Consider the following 23,184-nt stretch of genomic DNA (forward strand, 5'->3'; position numbering starts at 1 on the left):
TCATTTTAGGGCTAAAATAAAAAAGGTTCTGGCTTTTTTAAAACATCATACATGTTCTGTTTCCAACTTTTAAACACTTGGGCTTCAACGAACGGTAGCCCACAGCTGCTACCTGTGTGTACAGCAGAACACAGCCATGCTTACTCGTTTACACATCCTTACTCAGGGTTCAAACAGCTGCAAAGAAGGTATGTTCTGTAAAGCCAAAACGTACTTCACTAACTAGCACCTTACAGACAAAGCTAAGTCTCTGATGACATCATAAATGAACTAAACTATGAAACCACAAAATATTATTCCTGTCTATATTAATTCAGCACCCAGATGACAACTGGAATCTGCTGTTCACACCTCATCAGAGTTAATGCAGTGTTACCTTAGTGGCCTCTTGGTTCTCCTTGTCCAGCTCTTCTAACTCAGCCGTGAGTATTTCATTTTCATGAATACTCTGATTCAGTTCTTGTTCCTTCACTTCCAAGTTGAGTTTCAAGTCACGTACTTGAGAAAACAAATCGACGTCCCTTGCAGCTGTACTTTTAATGACTTCATATTCATTGCTCAGTTTGGAAAGTGATATCTGAAGTTCTTCCTTAAAGGACAAGGGAACAGGGAAAGCAGCACATACCATCAATGAAAAGAGACATCAAAAGACTGAACATAACAAACACAAACAAACCTACCTGAGAGATCTGGTTTCCATCTTCTGTACTGGAAACATTACTGAACAAGCCACAGCCTCAGTCATGCACAGCTTCACTTACAGCTCCACAGAGAACATTTCTACAACTCTGCGTTCAGCTTCTAATCCTGCCTCCTTTGTAGAGACCACTGTCAGTACAGAGCCTTTTCTAGTCCATTCCCATGGCCACCTCCTTATCCTCACGCCTACCAAACACAATTTTATTAAAAGTCCCCAACCTCCCAGCTCTTTATCTCTACTGCCTAATACCAAGACAGACTAATAAAAAGGAAAATATCAGTACTCAACCAGACTAGTTCTAGTTGAAAATACAAGACCTTCTTTTCTTCTTCTTCAAAAAAAAAAAAAAAAAAACTTACTAATTATGTCATTCTGCTGTAGACAAAACCTTCTCTTCACAGAAGAATGTACTTTTCTGTTTCCTTTACCTTCTGAGAAAGCAGACCATGTTCCTTCTCACAAACCCAGCATTACTAAACACAGACCTACACATGCACTGACAGTCTATGAAAACCTAAGAAATCAGAAAGCTCTCTATGATTCAACATTTTTCCACAATTATGTCTTCCCCCAGTACTTTTTAAAAACTGAACTCTGGGATCCACTTTGAAATAAATAATCTTCAATTTCCTTTAAAAAAAAATCTAATACTCCCACGTTAAAAAAAAAAGCCTATAAAACTGTATGAGAGTATCTCTATCATGTTTCTCATTTCCTTCCAATCCAAATGGTTACTCTGAACTGTCCTTGAAAGACAGAGCGAGATGCAAGGGTTCATGCCTGTCACCCCAGCACAGGTGGGGCTGAGGCATGAGAGCTGCTATAAATTGAGGCCAGCCCAAGCAATACAGCCATTAACAGGCCAGGCCAGTTTTGGATACAGAATGAGACCTTACCTCAACAACAAACAAACAAACAAAAAAGAAAAAGAGGAAGGTGAAGGAGAGCGACAGCTCAACAGTTAAGAGCCCTTGCTCTTAACTCAAGTTTAGGACTCAAGTTTGGTTCCCAACACCCACATGGCAGCTTGCAAAAGCCTGTACCTATAGTTCCAAGGAATCTGATCTCTTTTGGCCTACAGAGGCACCAAGCATGCATGTGGTACACATACTACATGCAGGCAAAATACTTATACACATAAAAAATTGTAAAAAATAAAAAAAGAGAGAAAGAAAATATTTTCTTAAATCCTTCTAAAGTTATCTGTCCACGTAAGAGAACCACAAATAACTTTTTTCAGGTTGATCTAAGAACACATATACATCCGGCATTACTAGGTGGGAAATAAACACAATTCAGGGGAGAGTCACAATGAACACGAGCCATCAGCAGGAAGGAGAAACAGTTCTCAGAGAATTGAAAATATAAGAAAAGCTGACAGACTGTACGGTATATGTGAAGAGGTCTACAATGGCCTAACTTCAAAGTGCACTTGGGCCAGTTATATAAGGAGCAGGAGTCAGTGGGAGCAAAACCAAAAGCACATACACAGCAATAAAACTGTGACAGTGAGTCACTCCCGGCATTCCATGGACAGAAACAATGTCAGCAAAGATCTCACAATGTCCAGAGCTGGACACAAACACAATAGAATTAAAAGATCCACCATGCCTCTTTGAGAACACTGCCTCTCTACTTATGTGGAAACAAGCTGAAACTAAAATATATAGCATATTGACACTGGTATTTTTTAAGGATATATTTGCAAAGCCAGACATGTATTGACAGATCCGGGAGAAGTATTCCAGGACTTTGTAACACAGACTGTCTCTGGGAAAGAGGTCATATAACAAATGCATTAAGTTTTTCAGTATGTATTACTGAACACATTCATCCAGAAATACACATTACTTTTTAAAAATTCACAATTTAAATTGAGTTCAAATTCTGACCTTTAACTCAACTCCTAGCTGCCTCTATCAAATTATCTGTCATTGATAAATTCTCAAAGATATTCTCCCTAGACCAAACAGTGTATCATAGCACTCTATTCCATCTTTGCTACTAACATATACAAAAAAATAATTCCATTTATAACAGCAAAACTATCCATCCTTATTGCTCACCAATATTCTTATTCCTACCGACCACAAAATGGCTACATTCTGGAGCATGTAAGCCAGACCTCTTCACATACCTGTTGTAGGTGCTGCTGTCAGGACTCGATCAGAAACCATTTCTTTTCTGCTCATATCTGTATGCCTACTGGCTTCTGTTTGTACATACACTCTGGCCAGCCTCTCACACTCTGAACCTTGCCCAGATACTCCAACATGGCTTGGCAAGCATATCTACCAATGAGCTCAGACTTGTTCTGAGAACTCTATCACTAAACATTCCACTTTCATATAAACTGATCCTTAGCTGTGACCTATGACACACACCATTTTAGTTCTACCCCATTTTAACAGCACTTACCTTTTCTTGACTCAATAATGACTTCTCGTTTTCTAAAATTTGGACACACATTTGAAGTTTCTGATTGTCTTCAGCAAGACTGTTATCCTATAAAAATGTTAAAGTAGTATTTTTAGATAACACAGAATTTCCAGTATACAAGAAAGCAATCTAATTACACAGTTGTGCAATTCTACCCAGAATATCTTTAGTAACATGTAAAGATTAAAATAATTCAGTGTTGGATAGTTTAGAATCAGTCTTTCATTTTAGATATTCTTATAGAGTATTTCTTTATTATAATTTTTAAAAATGAGCTGGGTGTGGTGGTGCACTTGGGAGGCAGAGGCAGGCAGATCTCTCAGTTCCAAGCAAGCATGGTCTACAGAGTGAGTTCTAAGACAATCAGGGCTACACAGAGAAACCCTGTTTTGAAAAATAAAACAGTAACTTCTAATTAATACACACTGTATGGCGAGATGGCCCAGCAAGTAAAGGCACCTGCTGTGCAAGCCTGGCAGCCTGAGTTTGGCAGCAGGAACCCATGCAAAGGTGTAAGGAAGGAAGATACTCCTAAAATTACTGTGACCTCCAAACGCGCATGCATGTACACACATGAACAAACACATAAAATAATAAAATAAAATAAAATAAAATAAAATAGAACAAAATAAAATAAAATAAAATAAAATAAAATAAAATAAAATAAAAACCCTTTGAATTTTTTAAGGAAAATCTGATATAGGATCTGGTACCGAAAGCATACTGTCTACATTTTTAAATTCCTCTGCAACAACATACCTTTACCAATTACATAAGAAACATAAATTTATAAAAATTTGTTAGTAAACATTAAGCAGGTTATTAAAGTTTCTAGAATAAATTTATGTGAATTTGTGAGAAAACAAGATAAGCCAACACAACAAATGGAAACTCTCTCAGTAAACCAATGCCCAGCACGTTCTCCCGTAACAAGAAGTTACCTGTTTTAAACTACTTAGTCTCATTATTTCATTTTCAGCATCTGTAAAAACAAATGAACCTGACATTACTTAAGAGTATTTTAATAATTGACTTCTACATTAAACTCAGAGGTGCAGCCCAGTAAAACAAAGTATATTTATAGACACAACTAGCAAACAGGTTGACAGTTTGAAGTTAGAAAAAAATTGTGTCATTTTCTATTTCTATTATGACTATAAAATGTAAGTTATAAGCTTAAAACCATGTTAAAATCCAATGCTTTGAAAAAGTAGAATTATCACTGTGCTCTGGATGAGGCATAAATTACTGTCCTGATAAAAAATAGTAACAATTATGTTTCAAAATATAATCCACTAGTTTGAAATAGTGTAAGGTCTAAAAGACAGCTATGTAAAAACAAAACAAAACAAAAAACCCAAACAAAATTTTAAAACTTGAAAAGCAATACATAAACATTTACACCCTAACATATAATTATCTCTCAAATATTTAACGTGACTTAGAAATGAATGCACTGCATACAAATCCAGAGAAAAAAAGGTTCTAGAAGAAGAACCCAGAGACAGAATAGCATGAACTCAGCTGAAACAATTCATTTAATGCTCATTCCAGGACAACTGAGCATTTATGACAAAGCCAGTGTTAGATGAGAAGCAGAAAAAGTCAGTCCTTGCTCGCTATGAGCTTACACTTCAGAACAGAATTGTGATAGAAACAAGTAAACAATGATTACCACAATGTGATACGGCATTATCAGAGCAAAAAAGGCAAACGTCCAGTCCTGGCCAGGTGGAACTAAGGGGTCCAGGAAGTGGCTGTGCAGGCACTCCTCCTCAGGTAAAGCCTCCACTAAGTCAATGTACTAGTAGTTGGCCAAAGGAAAAATAGGGACACTACACAGACAATGCACCATATACAACTGGGGAAGAACTAAGAGAATGCTGGATGAAGGAACCACAGGGTCCATTATGGCTAACGTTTACAAAGCTGGGCAATGGGGATAAACTGAGAAGTAGATAGGAACCACACAAACAGAAATGACATGTCCAACTAACAAAGTTCAGATTTCATTTTCAAGTTCCTAGAAAGCCATAAAGTACTATAAAGGAGGAGACTAATTGGCTTTGCATTTCTAAAAGTTTATTCTAGTTATAGAAGGGGAAAAAGATGGATTGAATAACAAAAACCAGCGAATAAACAACCAACATTTTTCTAACACTCATTTGGGAACAGATGCTGTTCAAAAGGAAAATGTGCAGAAAGTAACTCATGGAGCCCACAGATCACTCCATCCCTATAAGAAAGATAATACTATTGCCCCACTCAACCCCTGTGTTTTTTTAAAGACTGACTTGCATGTGTGAGTGCATCTGTGTGCTTGTCCACAGGCAAGAGAGGGTGTTATATTTCCTCCTGTGTCACTCACAACCTATCTAGTAGTCCTTCGAGGCAGGGTTTCTTTCCTGCATCTGGTTCTCATGGTTTCTAGGCCAGGCTGTTTCCACCCCTCAGAGCTGAGGTTACACATACAAACAGGATGCTCAGCTTGATATATGGATGGTGGGATCCAAAGTCTGGTCCTCATGATTATGTAGCAAGCATTTTTAACAACTGAGCCACCGAGCCACCTCTCCAGGACCCAAACCTCTTGTTCTTGACCATTTTCTACTTTTTCAGTTAACTCAGGCAATAAACAATTATGACTGAAGTAATTCCATGGTTAAAAAATAGGAAAAGAGGGAAGGACTGGGATTGTGGCTCTACTGTTAAACAGACTCAAGTGGCTCACTCAGTATGATTACGTAAACACACTTATTTTATAAAGGAGCAGACCTACTTGGGGATCTAGATCCCCACTGCATTGCCTTCCCTTCGTCCAAGTGGCAGCTACCAGTGCTGATGCACCCAAGAAACCCTGGTCCTTGGGGACGCAATCTTGAAATATCACTCACAGAGAAAGAAGTCAAAGAAATAAAAACGACAGAACTTGGTCATGGTTGGTTGACTTCTAGAATTCTGCTTCCCAAAGGTTGGGGAAGTAATACAAGGAAGGGAGAGGAGAAGAGAGCTTATTTTAAATTTAATTTTAGGTTGAAAATCCATGATATACACGGATTTGGCTGTTCAGGTCAGGAGCTCACGATAGTCTGGCATGTAGGAATCAGATACGGGTGTTCACGAGCACACAGGAGCCGGAAACATTCAGAGCAGGAATGAATGAGTTCATAGAGTTTATACTAAAAGATGACAAAAAAAGATGACAGTAAAATCCATCTTTCACCTGAAGAGCTCCCTCCTACTATTTTCCTGCTATTAATATTTGCATAGCGGTGTTTGCCTATTTACTATAATACTCATTTTTTATACTAGTATTTAAAACATTAAGTATCAACAGGAGTATGGAAAACAATAGGATACCTATGGCTCCTATCACTCAAGCCTCTGCTTCTATATGGATTACTTCAAAGGGTAACAGGGGATTTTTGCTGATGGAATGCTACAATCCCTAACTGAGGAGTCTAGGCTCTGATTAGTTGTCTACATTGAAGAAACAGAGACCAACACCTATAAATAACAATTCCTATATCCATAAACATTTCTCAGAAATCTATTTGGCTTTCTAAGTCACTGACTTCCATGTAAACACCTAAGAGAATAAGGAAGGGAGGCTGAGAGACATCCTGTTAATCCTTAACCCTTATTAGCAGACAACTATTTGGTGCTGAATCCAAACCCCACAATTCTATTCAAATTACATAGTCATTTTCACAAATACTCCATTTTCATAAAATATGCAATTATTCAACTGCTTGTCCCTAAAAAGACCTAGTGTGCCAAGAAACACCAATGTAAGTTCCAAATGTTTTATACCAGTCAAAGCTTGCTGTAATCTCAAGACCTCAGCAGCTGAGGAACTCTGTGAGAGAACCCTCTCCTCCTCTGTCACAGCGCTGTCACTCTGCCTCCGAGCAGGAGGCTGTGACTTGCCGTAGTCCAGCTTCAAGCGTTCACACTGCTCAGTCATCTGTTTGTGCTCCTCTTCCAGTCGTTTTTGCTCTTTCTTCCAGACCTCTCGGTCGTGCTCTGCAGAAGACAATCTTTTATATATCTCTTTCATTTTATCTTCAAGTTCTTCAATTTTTTTGGTAGATTCTACTTTTTCCATCTGTAAAATTTGAATAGTGTTTTGCATCTCATACATTTTAGAGTGATCAGTTACGGAAACTCCTGAGCCACCTAAAACAAAACAAAACAAGAGGAATCAAATGTCAAGTTGCAAAAAGTAAATTGCTTGCCGTATAAAAATACAGATTTCAGAGTTTAGAACTTGGACAAGTTAGAAAGTTAAATTGCTATATTATAATTTAAACAAATTAAAAGTAAAATACTCTATTTGAACCAATACTAATGTCTACACATTTGAGTTTGAAACAAAGTGAAAATATCTCTATTTTTTTGCTGTGGTGTCATCAGCAAACACAAAACAATCCATAAGCTGTAAGTTATTTACAGTGTGAGGGCCTTTCCATGTCTATAGACCCAGAAAGCCAGGGCACCACTGTAAACTTTGCAATGAACAGAATGAGCTGCTTCTTATTCCACAGAACTTGGTCTAAATTTATAACAGTATTCTGGTATTCTGATCTACGAATCATCTAAGGTTTGCTACTTAATTAACACTGTCATCTAGTCTGTGAAGTTAGTAAAGTCATAACCTTGCTGTAACAGATTTTCCAGTTCTTCAATTCGTTCTTCGTAGTCACTTAGCTCCTCTCGATGTCGACGACTTATCTCCATCAGTTTCTGTTGATGTGCATTCTGCAACACTGACATTTCGTGCTGATGGTCATCAATATCCTGACTTCTGCTCTGTTTAAGTTCCTTAAACAAATTTAACAATTTGATGATCAATAGATAATCAAATAGAGAGTGTCTCATTTCACTGTTGTCTAAGTTTGTATTATTAAAATTAATTATCTGAACATATTAAAGTTGAGAAGCATTCAGCCACAGTCCACGAATTAGGACAATTGTGACAGATCCATGTCTCCTTAGGGTTTAAAAAGTTGTCTTATTTTAACATAGAAAGATCAAGAAGCACACAATGAAACAAAGATAGGTGAAGTATCATTCCCTAATACCTGTGGCCACGGATACTTCCTTTTCTTAAGGACATATACCCTCAATACTAGAACCAAGATCCTAGCTTTGTTGTTGTTTTGAGTAGGGTCTTTCTTGTTACATAGCTCTGGCCGGTCAAGACTCAATGCATAGCCCAGGCTTCCCTTGAGATTGTGACAATCCTCCTGCCATAGCCTCCCTAGTGCCAGGATTACAGGTGCTTATGGCCACATCCAGCTCTCTGATTAATCTTAGATCTTGAAAGCAGTGGGGGTCACTGCAAACATCTGACAATGAGCACAGCTAGTCACATTCTTATTCTTTGGAATGCCGTTCATATTTCCAGTACAGCCCTGGTGCTAGATGTATCATTTAGTTATGTCGTCTAAACTGAGGGCCTTACCACATTGCTCTAACAGACTCGAGTTCTTCAATCCATACAGGTTTCCCTTCTGCTGCTATTGTCTTGTTCAGTCATCCTTCTGCCAATCTTGACCTCCCAAACAGCCAAGAACAGTGCCTCTACCCAAGCTGATAAACATCTGTCCAGGTCCTCATCTGGAGAAGCATCATGAGAGTGTATCCTCAAATCTAGCTAGTGTGTTCTGTGAAAGTCATACAGCTGTTCCCAATTTTGTCACTCTTGACCCAGACAACCACGAAATGTTCCTTTGCTCTACCGAGCCAGAGAAGGTCCCTGTTGTGTATCACCAAGGATCTTAACTAAGTCACTACTACTTCCAGAAAAGGAAAAAATTCTTAAATCCCCTGCAACTCCGTATCAGTACTGGCTTTTGTACTGACTCTCTTAACAACCCTGCCTGATGAAAACAGACCCTGAGAAAGGCTGTTTTCATCAGGCAGGCCCAAGCAGCACATCTGATGGTGGGTACAGGCAGGATTCAGCCAGATTTGATGCTGAGATCTACCTATACTTGTAATGTAACAGTAAGCCAGAACTAAAAGGTCTATACCTGACTACAATTTAAAATAAGTCCTGTCATGATGAATACATGTAACCAAAGAACTTTTCATAAAAGAAATAACTGACAAAATCCAACAAAATTCCATTACTAAGGTAAAATAGTTATTTACTATGAATGTTAGCATTTTGGTCAATATTCTTTAAGCTCAAATCCTTAAAACGTCATGAACCTGGGAATATGAGAAACAGAAAACCACACAGGCTTAAGATTACTGAGAAAACATTTAAAATAAATTTAAAACAAAGTTCTTGACATACTTTATTGTAAAGAATAAAACAGTTGAAAAAATAAGACAGTTGAGTATCATTATCTATACAATCAATTTATATTTAAGAGTCCTACTACTTTGGCTTATGTCTTTATAATCTGCAGATATTAGATGCATAGAAGGTATTAGCAATCAACAGTTTGATTTACCTTAATAATATTTTGCAGTTTGCAGATTTCAGTTTGTTCAGAGCTTTGTGTTCCCTGCACCTTAGTTTAGAAAAAGAAAATTAAAAAATAATTATACTGATTTCTTGTAAAACAGAAAGTCACATACTAACTTCATTTAAATGTTACTGTTTTGTAAAACAAGAGCATTTCCCAGACCTATTATGATTAAGAACTCTATACACAGGGCCTGGAGAGATGGCTCAGAGGTTAAGAGCACTGGCTGTCCTTCTAATAGGTTCTGAGTTCAACTCTCAGCAACCTCAGGGTAGGGGCTCAAAATCATCTATAATGAGATCTGGTATCCTCTTCTGGCTTCCAGGCATAAATGCAGGCAGAATATTGTATATATAATAAATAAATCTTTTTTTTTTTTTAAAGAACTCCATACATTTTACCTTTAGTCTATTAAAACATAATAAACAAAAGACACCATAGTCAAGAACTTTTAAACTAAATTGAGGTTATAGCTTTAGAAAATAAAGATAGAAAATCAAATATTTCACTAGTTAACCAAAATATGACTAAAAAAATAATTGCCTTGTAAGGTGATAGAAAGTTACACAATACTAATGCCAGTAAAGTCTCTCCTTCCCCACCTCCCGTCAGACAGGGTTTCTCTGTGTAGTCTTGGCTGTCCTTGAACTCACTTTGTAGACCAGGCTGGCCTCGAACTCACAGAGATCCACCTGTCTCTATGTCCCCGAGTGCTGGGATTATAGGCACGCACCACTGTGACCAGCAGACTTAATAAAACTGACTGCCGCTACCATCTACTGCTGGAGGGATACACAAGCTTTGCTTCTTGCTGCTGCCATCTGGCTCAACTTTCACAAGACTACAACAAGGACCATGGCTATGGAGACATGGCAAGTTGGAGAGGCAAAACTGGGAGGCAGACAGACCTCTAAACAGAACTCAGCCTGAAACGGCATCGAAAATAAAAAACAGCCATGGTGGAGGGTGTTTGGATCCCTTTTCGCTTTGTTTGGGTTGTCACACTCATGGATCTGGTTGCAACGTGTTTAATGGTGATGGCTCTTCTCCATGCCTTCTCCAAGCAAGTTCAAGAAGAAAGCAGGGAAAAGGCCAAGGGATAGAATACTAAGTTACAGATAATAGAAAGGGCACTCTTTCTGATAAAAACTAGATTGATAGCAGCTGGAATTCAAAGCTCTCTGGCTGCAAGATACTTGTCAGCTCTTTCAACTAAATTCCAAAAAATAATAAACTGGGCTCTGCTTGTTTCAACCTAAATTAGCACAACCGGCCCAAAACTTAAATTTTTCCTGTTTCTTGCTTAATTTTCGTTTAAAGGCATGAGTTACAATGATATGGATTTGAGATAAAATATTTGAACAGTGAGGGCAATGAGTTACAACGATATGGATTTGAGATAAAATATTTGAACAGTGAGGGCACATGCCTTTAATCCCAATACAATGGAGACAGAGACAGTTGATCTGAGTTCCAGATAAACTTAATTTAACAATTCAGGACAGGAACAACTGTTGGTTAGCAGCTTGTAAAGACAGAATAGAATTCAAAATGACAAACTTTTCCTTAAGGTTATTACTATGTAAGGTTTTTTCTTTAATAATGGATGTTATGTCCTTACAGATCTAAAGGTTGGATTCACATCAATTTTAGGTTTATGTAAGGAGAGATGATGTCACACTGCTCTAAAAAGGCCAGTCAATCTCAAAAAGTGAGACTTCCACAGAACTGGTGGCAAAGGGCATTTTACCTTAAGAAATATGTTTTGTTGGTCAACATAAGGACCCCAAATCAGGCTGGAAGACAAACATGCCAACTGCATGCCTCCCATGTCAAGAAACTTTTAAATGTTGACTACATTAAGGTGTCACACTCCTCTGGCTGCCATCTTATCCTTTCAAACATGAGACATTTTCACAGGGAACAGATGTCAGTCACTCCTGATGCAAAAAAAGACACAGGAGGCTTAGAAGTACATGCCAACCTACTTAAGTCCTAAAAACTCAAAAATTACAATTCATATGTTTAAAAGGCGGAACTATCCATCCCATATCAAAAAGATGGCAAACCAAAGATAGTTACAACCAATGTAAAAATCCAGGTACAAGATACCTAGGGTATGCTTAAACTTTAAAGGGTAAAAGGGAGTTTACATAAAGTTTGGCTATGTAGGCATAACCGCCCATTCAATATAAAAATGGGGATAGGACAAAAAATAGCCACAACATATATAAAAATCCAGGCCTAAACCTCTAAACAAGTACAAGATGCAGAGGGTATGCTTAAACTCTAAATTAAAAGGGAGTTTATATAAAGTTTACTTAAAACATGCCTTTTCTATTGCTCAAGGCAACTGGCTTGTCTTTTAATGGGAGGCCTTCTGTTGGGAGACAGGTAGCAGCTTGGCCTAATACAACAGGTGCCCAAGAGCCCAGGGAGGATATTTAGGTCTACACAACCTTGTTTTGACTTCAACATGATAAAACTGTATATTCAATAATAATGGTAACTGACATTGCTGATCCTGCTACATGGGAATAGCTTTGAAATTGACTGAGACATGGCTGTCTATGCAGAGCTAATAATTCTTACTGGCTACAGAATCTCCATAACATATTCATGCCATCTTTTCACATGACATGAACAAAGATTTACAGATGTCTTTCTTCTGCGCATACAACAAACAGAGAGGCCCCCCCCAAAGAGAAGAGCATATATAATTAAAAAAAAAAGAAGAGAGCCACCCTTAATTGATCTGTGCATCCTGCACATCTCATACATCTACAATTTTAGAACTGTATAATGATTATGAGAAATTACATATTTTCAGAGACAAAAGAAGTGGACACCAATGATGCTAGATCAAACCTGACAGGACTCATCCTTTCAGCATGCTAAGATACTGACACACTTGTTCCAGCATCCTGCATGTTCCAGCCTCAACTGATTCAATTGCTGTTTCTCATCAAAGCCTGATCCCAAGAGAGCCTTGAAGAAAGTTACTAAACCCAATTGGTCCAGCACTGTAGACTGTTCTAAACAAGACTTCTATTAAGCCTAAAATTTCTCAACATTCAAAAACTAGACCACAAATGTTAATTCTTGTTTAATTAGCCATTTTTCCCCAATTTCTTTTGGGCCCCCAAATAGGATTTTGATGTCCAAAAACCAGCTATACTGATGTCCAATTTCTCTGGGGGGGGGGGGTGTTGGGTAGGTTTTGGTTGTTTTCTGGGGTTCTGAATGTTTATTGTAATTGGGAGTTATTTATAAGTTATTAATGGTCTTATTCAGAAGAAAACAAGGTTAGACTCAGGGATTTCTCTCTTTTTTTTTTCTCTATCTTTCTTTCTTAGATAAGGAGAAAAGAGGTTAAAAAGAAAGAGGGAAATATAGGGCTCGTTTGTAGTAATAATAAGACAAAAGGTAGACTATCAAATTTACTCAACTTAGGCTTTATTTGTTATTCTCAAATAAGGTAATTTTTAACACACTGGTATAGGATTTTGTATACTGATGCGAAAATAAGTCTATTTTTGATACACTGATATAAATTAGTATACTTAAGGTTACTTCCAATACTATTAAAGTGCTACTGCAAACTATTTAGGATATTAGGTAATGAAAGTTAACTGTTAATCAACTCATGGTCATGTCAGACACTAGTCTAATTTATCACAGAATATACACCGTAGGTTTAACAGATATGATTCTATAGATAAAGTCTTCAAAAACCTCAGAGACCTACAGAATATGCTATTTAAAATGTTCTTATTATTTTAAGGATTCTTTGACAATAAGGCATGTCATCTGGCAGCAGCCAGCCTACCTCAAAGAAGATGATAAGCATCAAAGAACCTCCATATGGAGATGGCATCAATTGTGGCAAACCAGCCACCTGGGTCAAAAAAAAAAAATTTTTTTCCCTCTTTTCACAACAGGCAGAATTCTACCTAAAATGCGCAAGCTCAAATGCTGACCAAGTCAACTGCCAAACTGCCAAGACAAGGTAAGCAAGTCCTAAATAGTTCCTATTTCACATATATGTCTGTCAAATATACTGGGCCAGAAGGCTGAAGATGATGCTCCAATATGATAGAGAATTTTGGATGGCTGTTCAGGCAGCAAACTATCTCTGTCAATTTTCTATTTTTTGAAAGCTGCTAGCATATGCTTCCTATTTACTCAAGTAATTAATTTTATTCCTTCTTAAGTCTATGATGGGGTGGAAGACAAGAAAGATATGTTGGGTCTAGATAGATGTTTTCAGGTTGAAAGATACAAACTATAAAAATAACTTAGGTATAAAACCTTAAACCCTCATATATAGATATTTTCTTCAAAATTGCCAAATATTTAGACTAGATATTATAAAGTCTTACCTACTGTTTTTTATAATTATTTTTACTGTGAAAAATGGCCTTTTTATTTAGACAGAAAAGGAGAATTGTTGGAGGTTTGTCTGGTATTTACTGGCCCTCAAGATCTGGTTATACCTATCCTTGTTTTGTAAACCTGCCTAAGACATACCTAATAAATGGATTAAACAGACTATACCTGGGCAGGGCAGAAGGAGGTAGGCATGGCTAAGATGGGCTTCTGGGGCTCCAGAGAGAATCATGGGAAACAGATGCACGGGAAGAGAGGAGGAAGGAGGACACCATGAGGGGTCAGCATGGAGAAGAAACTACATGGGTGAAGAGAAAAGACTCCAATAATGGTATAGAAAGGCCCAGATGAAAAATAAAAGCAAGTATTTATAAGAATATGGATGAAAGATGGTTCAGATGAGTATGATTAAGGCGGATGGCACTGGATGGGGGCTGGGAGATGGATGGTGACGATACTGAGTCAGCAAAGTGAAATATCTTCCTTGCCCAAGGTAAATAAGGCAATTATTAATCTAACAGGTATCTGTGTCTTATTATTTGTGAAAGTAGGTTAAATAACACCACCATGATAATTTTAGGGCTCACAATAAACATTATATAGCCCAAGACTCATTTATTAAATATTTCCTACAATACCTGGAGTGGTGGCACACACCTTTAATCCCAGCACTCAGGGAGGCAGAAGCAGAGGCAGGCAGAGCTCTGAAAGTTTGAGGCCAGCCTGGTCTACAGAGCAAGTCAAGGACAACCAAGCCTACACAGAGAAACTCTGTCTAGAATAAAAAAAAGTTTCTTCTTCCCTATTAAATTTTAACCAATGATTCTTTTATTTGTTTACTTGGTTGTTTTTGTTTTATTTTTCTTTAAAGACAACATCTTTATATAGGGTAATCTTAAAACTGCCAATTCTCCTGCTCCAGCCTCTCAAATGCTGAAAATACAGGTGTATACCAAGCTGATGAGACAGTTCAACAGGTAAAGCACTTGTAACTGAGACAGTTGACCTGAACTCAATCCCTAGGACTCATGTGGAAGGAGAAAACTGACTCCCACTTGTTGTCCTCTGAAGTTAACATGTGTCTATGACATAATTCCATCTCACCCCACATACATAAATGAACAAATGTAATTAAAAAAATAAAGATGTGATTCTCAAATTATCACAATTGCCTGGTACTTCTTTAAAGTTCCTAAGACCCAGGGCTGAAGAGATGGCTCAGAGGTTAAGAGCACTGGCTGTTCTTCCAAAGATCCTGAGTTCAATTCCCAGCCACCACATGGTGGCTCATAACTGTCTATAATGGTGCCCTCTTCTAGCATGTAGGCACACATGCAGGCAGAATGTTGTATAAATAATAAATAAATAATCATTAAAAAAAAGTTCCTAAGACCCTAAAATAGATCCTAAATCGAATTCTTCACACAGACAGGAAATCCACGCCATTATCAAGGCTCCAGGTTATTCTTTAAAAACACTGGCTTCAGGAAGATAAGATGAACAAACAGATAATCCTAGCTAAGGTTTTGAGTCCTAGGCAAGTCCAGCATGTGGTGAGTAAACAAATAATTCTAATGAGATAATTGTTCCTTTTCATAGCTTGATGACAACCACAAAGAGATGCACATACTTTGTTTTCTTTAATATAGCAAATATACTTATATGCTATATCCGCCCTCCATATCAATAAAGTTAAATCCAAATATCTACTGATGACCTCCATAATACAGAAAATCTTGGTATAGCTGGACATAGCAGCACACACTTTGTTCCTAGGAGCGGAGGCAGGTGGATCTCTCTGAGTTCAAGATCAGCTTGGTCTACAAAGTGAACTCCAAAGCAGCCAAGGCTATAAAGTAAGAGACCTTGTCTCAAAGAGATGGAAGAAAAAAAAAATTATTATACAGAAAAAAAAAGTTCCTTGGAAGAAAGTTTATAGCTCAAAATATCAAATACTTAATTTTTAGTGCATGAGAAATAACACAAGACAATTTAACACACATTTTTAAAATTTTACTTATTTTTATTTTATGTGTGTAGGTGGGAATCAAACTCGGGTCCTCTGAAAAGAAGAACAACTGGTGCTCTTAACCACTGAGCCATCTCTTCAGCCCCAGTATAACAACACATTTTTAATACTAATGATCAAAATTTCATTTCACATGTTATTAGAGCTTATAAAACCTCAGACAAAAGCCTAACACATTCTCAAAACAAAATGCCTTGAGCTTCTGTGCTTCTGTCAAAGAAACCAAAGACTCTACAGCAGGTGGCTCAATTTTATTTTATCCGTTGAGTCTGGGTTTATAACTCTTTTTAAGTGGATCTATCTATCTATCTATCTATCTATCTCTTTTTTCCACCTATCATACAGAAGAGAAAACTGAGGCTGAAAGAGGAAGGGGACTTGATCAAATCACTTAGAAAGCCAAATGCTGCATTAGAAAACAAATATAGCTTTTTCTATTTTTCTAATCAAGGGTATTTCATGCTCTACCTAGTTTTCACAAATTCATACAAAGTTTACCAACCTGAGCAATATGTTTCCAATGTCCAAGTTCAGATTCGAGTCTTGAAACTTCATTTGATAATCTGTTTATTTCCTGTTGTGATGAAATTACATCTCCGAAGTCCATGTCATCCTCGTGGAAGGCTGATGCATGACTGATCCCGTAACTGAATGAAGACGCGGTAGTGGCCACTGGAGCACTGCCAGATGCTGAGTGTGCCAACTGAGCAGCAGCCTGCAGTCTGCGCAGCTCATCCTGTAGTGCCGTCTGTCTCGATTTAAGGTGGTTGATTTCTTCCTATGTATTTATAATCCATATTTTAAAGAAAGTATTTTTAGAATGCTTATTGGACTGTTCATAGATTCATAATGTTGAAAGACATAATGATGACATGACAATAGTACTCAATTAATGAACCCAGATCTTCCATAATACCTGAACCATAAGAGTATTGTTTGAATGACAACCTAATTCCCACAGAGTTCAGATAGTGTTCCAGACAGTATGAAGATTAGAATTTTACCCACATGTTAACTAAAGCAATGAATGTCTCAGTGGAACGTGAGTTTGCTATCATTATAATATAAGTAATTTCTCAGAGCTCTATTTATGATCATCAGACATGAAATAAAACAAAGCTGTGTGATTTACACATTAAAAGGCTTTCTTGGAACTGTCCTGCTAGGAAAGACGACAGGTGGATTTAGGCTTAAAATTTCCACGAATCAAAGGTGACTTTTCATTGCTCTATACGATATGACTGAAAGAATGCTTTCATTTATTAACTCCATTTTTTCAAATAAGATAACACAGTCGGCCTATGGTTATTACCCCACGAGTCTTAGAAAGAAATTAAAAGAGGCCCTGGCTTTCAGACTAGCCAAGAGGGGGCCACTGAAAATCTGACCCTCTTTAGAGATAAAAGTACAAAAATTCTAAATTGTTGAGCACAATTTTAACGGAAGGCTGGCAGAGACAACTTGTAAAGTTATGTGTGCTGGCACACATCTATAACCTCAGTAGTCAGGGGGTTGAAGCAGGAGGATTGCTGTAAATCTGAGTACATCTGGGCTATACAAAAAGTACTACATAGACAGTGGTACCTAGTAAGACTGTCAAGAAAAAAAAAAAGAAAGAAAGAAAGAAAAGAAAAAGAAACCCCACACACAGACTCACACAAAACGTGCAACCACCCTTTCCCACCACAAACTAAAGCTAGCTCACATGGCAGAGTGCTTTCCCTACTGTGCGTTAAGTTTGGGGTTAATCCCCAGGACATAATAGCACTGTAATCTCAGCACTTGGGGAGACTGAGGCAGAAGGAGGTTCAGAAGTTAAAGGTTATCCTTGGCTACATAGCAAGTTGGAGGCCAGACTCAGCCTCATGAGATCCTGTCTTTAAAATAAATTTTAGAAGAGGGCGAGGGACAGAGCTTAGTTGTGAGGCGCCTGCACATGTGTGAGCGCAACCCTCAGCACTACAAAAAGAATAGAGATATGGCCTCCATGTGAGCGTGTGGCTCTACTTTGTGCATGTTTTATTCTTGCAATAATTTGTTTCAATATAAATTACATTAAAAACTTAAGCTCTAAGTGCTTAGTTTTCTCTTAAATGCAGCATACTTTTTGCTCTACTTTAACATGTCACTAAAGGAGCTAGAAACCAATTCATCTAAATCTTTGTTTTTAGTTGTCCTGTGGTGCTGAGATCTGAGCACAGGGCCTCCCACACACTAGACAAGCACTCTTCTGCAACTATTGAGCTGTCCAAGTCCTCATTTAAATCTAAAAGAAAAACTCTAGCCAAGTGTTAGAAGTGGTGGTGGTATATGCCTTTAATCTTAGCACTCTGGAGGCAGAGGGAGGCAGACCTCTAAGTTCTGAGTTCAAGACCAGCCTGGTCTACAGAGCAAGTTCCAGGACAGCTAAGGCTACACACAGAGAGACCCTATCTTGGAAAACCAAAAGTAAAAAATAAAATTAAAAAAAAATATATGACTATGGTAAAAACAAACAGCCAACAAACTAAAAGTAACCAAAATTATCTGGATAAAAAAAAAGAGAGAGAAATGGCTCAACTTAATGTAAGTATTCACTGGACTCTACTTATTCATTAAACACAAAAGAAAATTTAACAACAGGATTCAGAGTAACAGTGGTTAAATTATATAATATCTACTTAGTACCTATTATTAAGACTTCAAAGAAAAGATAAAACAAGGCCAAACAATCAGTTTAATCAAACTAAAAGAAAATAGAAACACCAAAAAAAGAAATTCAAGTATAAAACACTTCATATAGTTTCATGTGGAAAATCAAGTACATGCCAATTAGAAAATATTAACATGCAGTAAATATGTATTTATATAAAGGCAAACGTATTAGCAAATGATCACCATGCCTTAAAATCCATTTTAAAAAATATCTATCATATGCAAGGTCCTGGGTTCAATTGCCAGCACCACAAAACAATTTAAACTAAATAAATGTTCTTAAAACCTAAAAGAAGACATTAAATTGTATTTCATAAATATCAGAAATTATGCACAACAGATCATTAAAATGTTATGAGACTCTTCTTTTAGAAGCTAGAATTTAATCTTTCCAAAGGTTACCTTATGAAAATAATATTAATGGGAATACTGCCCTAATTTTAATAAATTTAATATTTTAAATATAGCCATAAAATAATAAAAAGTAGCACTTGCCTCTTTCTTCTGTAACTGACTTCGGTAACTTGAAGATTGCTGCTTTATTTGAAGTTCTGATGCTTCATGCTTTTCCTCTAGATCCGTATAAAGCTTTTTAAGTCTTTCATTCTAGAAGCAAGGAGAAAAGTATTTTCAACAAAATGATCTCAAGTCATGCATGTTAGAAATCATTACATGTATGCATGACACAAAAAAGACAAAAAAATCAAAGGTCTCAGACAGAATTCTGGTTTTTAATATAAACCTTTAAATTAAAATCTTAACTCTAGCTCTATTTTTTTCTTCAAGGAACTCAGAAGCTAGCAAAGTTCCCCAAAGTCTCTAATGTTTTTAAAGAAACAGGGAAAAGTAGAGATAAGGCCACAGAGAGGACTCAGTGGAGTACCCAAATTTGGTTCCCAGTGCAAAGAACATTAAACATTGGTTGGATCTTTTTGTTTTGTTTTGTTTTTTTCCCTATCAAACAAAAACTGTTTTTATGACAAGGAATTTAACACTTTTATACAAATGTTTTAATCCTCCATATACACCCTTTAAACCCTTCCATTACATAGAGGCCCTGCTGTGAATTAAGTGGCTTTCTTTCATTTCCTTTGAGCACAAGCTTGAAAGACACCCTCTCTCCCCTGCCCGCATATGGAAGAAAAGACTCAGTCACCACTATTTAGAATAAAGACCAAGTACACTGCCTATCCAATTGTGTTCACTATTCTGAGTCCATCCTCTTGATCAAGAATAAAGTTTGAGCCAGGCATGGTGGCACATGCCTGAAATCCCAGATCTCAAGGAAGCAGAGGCAGGTGGATCACTATGAGTTCGAGGCCAGCCTGGTCTACAAAATGAGTCCAGGACAGCCAAGACAACAGAGAGAAACCCTCTCTCAAAAAACAAAAAACAAAACAAAAAAAAAAAAAAAAAAAAGAATAAGGTTTTCTCTTGTCAAGACACTTCAGACTCACAGATATCCACCTGCCTTTGCCTCACAAGTGCTGGCTTTAAAGGCCTGCACCACAATCCCGGCCTCAATTCAAGTGTTTTGACAAGGCAAAACGTATGCAGATAAAACACACAGACATACACATATAAAATGATAAAATATACAACAATATTACATGACCGAATGTGAGTCACACTTTTAGTCCCAGCACTCAAGTGTCAGTTACCCTTCAGTGTAGATCTCTGTGACTTGCAGGCCAGCCTGATATACACAGACAGTCCCCGAGCTGTCTAAGCCAGGGCTCAGCAAGACCCTGCTTAAACAAAACAAAAGTCTTTGCCATGGCATGGTGATGAGTGTGGTGGTGCATGACATAACCCAGCACAGGAAAGCAGGCAGGTGGGCTTGCTGGCCTGGCCAAGCCTAACCGGTAGGCCGAAGGTCCAAGTGAGAGACAAGATGCCTGGGGCTGGAGAGATGGCTCAGTGGTTAAAAAGCACTGATTGTTCTTCCAGGGGATCTCGGTTCAATACCCAACATTCCACATGGTGGTTCACAACTGTCTGTAATATTCCAGGGAACACCCTCTTCTAGCCTCCATATTCTGCATGAATTGGGTACTCAGATATACACCCATACACATTAAAAAAAAAAAAGAAAGACAAACAAACAAACAAAAGGAGGATGGCTTTTAAAGAACAACATCCAAGGTTGACTGCTGGTCTCCACATGTACATGAATACAAACAAAATAAAAGGAAGGGACGGCAGGGAGAGTAATGATAATCAGAAGTCTACATAGGAGGCAGCTGAAATCTATCATCAATAGTTATAAGATAAAGGCATTCCTGTTTGTACATGAGTTAGTAAGAGGCTAGATGAACTCAACGAGCATTGCCTATTTTGTGTTTGTTTAGAGACAGAGTTTTACTATCTCATCTTGACTGACCTGAATCTCAGCCCTAGAACTCCTTCTGCTTTAACCTTCTGAGTATAGCTGGGATCTCAGGCATGAACCATCAATCACACCCAGCTTTACATGCTTTCCAAGCCATAAAATGGAGGCTGGAAATGGCTCAGCAGTTAAGAGCACTGCTGGGTCTTCCTTCCAGAGGACCCAGGCTCAATCCCAGCACCAACATGGTGGCTCTGAACCACCTAACTCCAGTCCTCCACAGGCACTGGACACATGTGGTACACAGACATAGGTAAGCAAAATATTCACCCATTCACATACAAATTGAGTTTTGCTGAATTTATAAAGTATTAAAGCCTCCAGTGAAGTCAGGAGTGGCAGTGCACACCTTTAATTTCAGCACTGGGAAGCAGAGGCAGATGAATCTCTGCTGAGTTCAAGGCTAGCCTAAGTCAATCTATAGCAGATCCAGGAACAGCCAGGGCTACAGAAGGAGATCCTGTCTCGAACAAACAAACAAGTTCTTCACAATTAATTTTTTCACACTTATAAAAAAATTATAATATAAAAATATTAAAAGAGTCTACTAGACATAAATAATAAATGTAACATAACTATTTCTTTGGCAAAAAAGAGGGAAAGGTAGGTTTAGGTGAATTTGTTTGGTTTGCAATTAGACTCCTAACTAAAGCTAGGAATAAGCTAGCCAGTGACACTCAGCAAGACCCTGTCTCAAAACAACAGGACTGGGGAGGTGAGTCAGTGGGTAAAATGTTTGCTGTTTAAGTGTGAGGACCAGAGCTCAGAACACTAGGACAGACACAAATCCAGGCACTGTATCTATAATCCCACTATTCTACATTTACATGCAGGTGGATTCAGGAGAATCCTGGGAGCCTGTGGGCCAGGCAGCCTGGCATATGGGCAGCAAACCACAAGAGACCCTATCTCAAATAAGGTAGAAGGCAAGAACTGACACCTGAGGTTGACCTCCGGCCTCCATACATACTGTGGCACAAACACATACCTGACTCGCACACACAAAACAAGAAAAAAATAAAAAGAATTGTAAGGAATTCAGCCAACTATGAATAGGCAGCTCTAATTCCCCAGGAAACACACTGCCTTTCTTCTAGACTAACACTTGCCACCACCACCTTATCTATCAGTGAGTCTGGAACAACAGATCACGAGGTCACATAAGGTGCCGGAGCAGGACTAGATGATGCAGGCCTATGTGGGCATATACATGCACACATGCAGCTAGAACCACTTCTATTTGCAGTATTTGAGTAGCATCAAATGAGGAAGAGGCTTACACGGTGGATGTGTCTCCCCCAAATAAATATTTCTGCACTCTAGACCCACACTTGTCATAGATGAGACAACCATAAAAACCATTAGAGACTGAGATCCAAAGGAGGACATAAGACTGAGATCCAAAGGAGGCATTTTGTTCCTCAGACTCAGCACAAAGCAGACAAAGAGGTTATTCAAGTAGGTTTATCTTTTATACTTTCCCCCAACATATACACTGGCAAATTCCCTTAAGCTGCACCAGCACACATACACTGCTGCTAACTTTTCTGGGTGGATCTGTACCAACAAAGGCCTCCTCAAGGATTTTCTAGCCCATTCTTACTAAGAACTCATGTTCCTAATAAGAACTGCGGCACTTGGCTTCCTTATCAAGAGTCTATGCTGAGGTCTCAAAGTGCTACCACAATGCTATCTTCTTTAGGCTCATCCCTCTTACAAGTCCCTCCTCTACTTTCAGATTGTACGATTTCATATGGATATTCTAGACCAGAGTTCAACGAGGCCTGTTAGGAAACACTCTTAGCACCTGTTACAGGCTTAGCACTGAGGAAAGCATGTTTACCACAGTTCTCTAAGAACACCTGTCCCTACAACACTAAGTGCTCTCTTACTGTTCTTATCCTAAGGCTCAACTGTTGAGCGCCAATAGTCCTTTACAATAACTCCCACTCTGAATTCCTTCTAATTTCTTTAGTTTTCCTCTCAACTTTTCCAAGCTTTTCTCATCCCTATCACGTATAATGTCCAGAATTAGTCACAACTACACACTAATTCATAAAGA

The 23,184-nt window shown here is 38.0% G+C and overlaps 1 protein-coding gene across 2 annotated transcripts in view; it reads right to left on the bottom strand.

Moving 5' to 3' along the window:
* Trip11 (thyroid hormone receptor interactor 11) overlaps nt 1–23,184 on the bottom strand; it is a 73,543-nt gene that overhangs the window by 44,677 nt on the left and 5,682 nt on the right. For both annotated transcript variants that reach the window (XM_021650189.2, XM_021650188.2), the window contains exons 3-10: nt 19,229–19,339; nt 16,542–16,817; nt 9,607–9,666; nt 7,798–7,963; nt 6,953–7,318; nt 4,081–4,121; nt 3,119–3,205; nt 377–589 (exon numbers count right to left, since the gene is read on the bottom strand). In XM_021650189.2, the coding sequence (XP_021505864.1) occupies nt 377–589; nt 3,119–3,205; nt 4,081–4,121; nt 6,953–7,318; nt 7,798–7,963; nt 9,607–9,666; nt 16,542–16,817; nt 19,229–19,339 (1,320 nt within the window). The remainder of the gene's footprint in view (nt 1–376; nt 590–3,118; nt 3,206–4,080; nt 4,122–6,952; nt 7,319–7,797; nt 7,964–9,606; nt 9,667–16,541; nt 16,818–19,228; nt 19,340–23,184) is intronic.

This window comes from Meriones unguiculatus, chromosome 7, assembly GCF_030254825.1.
Source record: "Meriones unguiculatus strain TT.TT164.6M chromosome 7, Bangor_MerUng_6.1, whole genome shotgun sequence".
Taxonomy (NCBI): Eukaryota; Metazoa; Chordata; class Mammalia; order Rodentia; family Muridae; genus Meriones; species Meriones unguiculatus.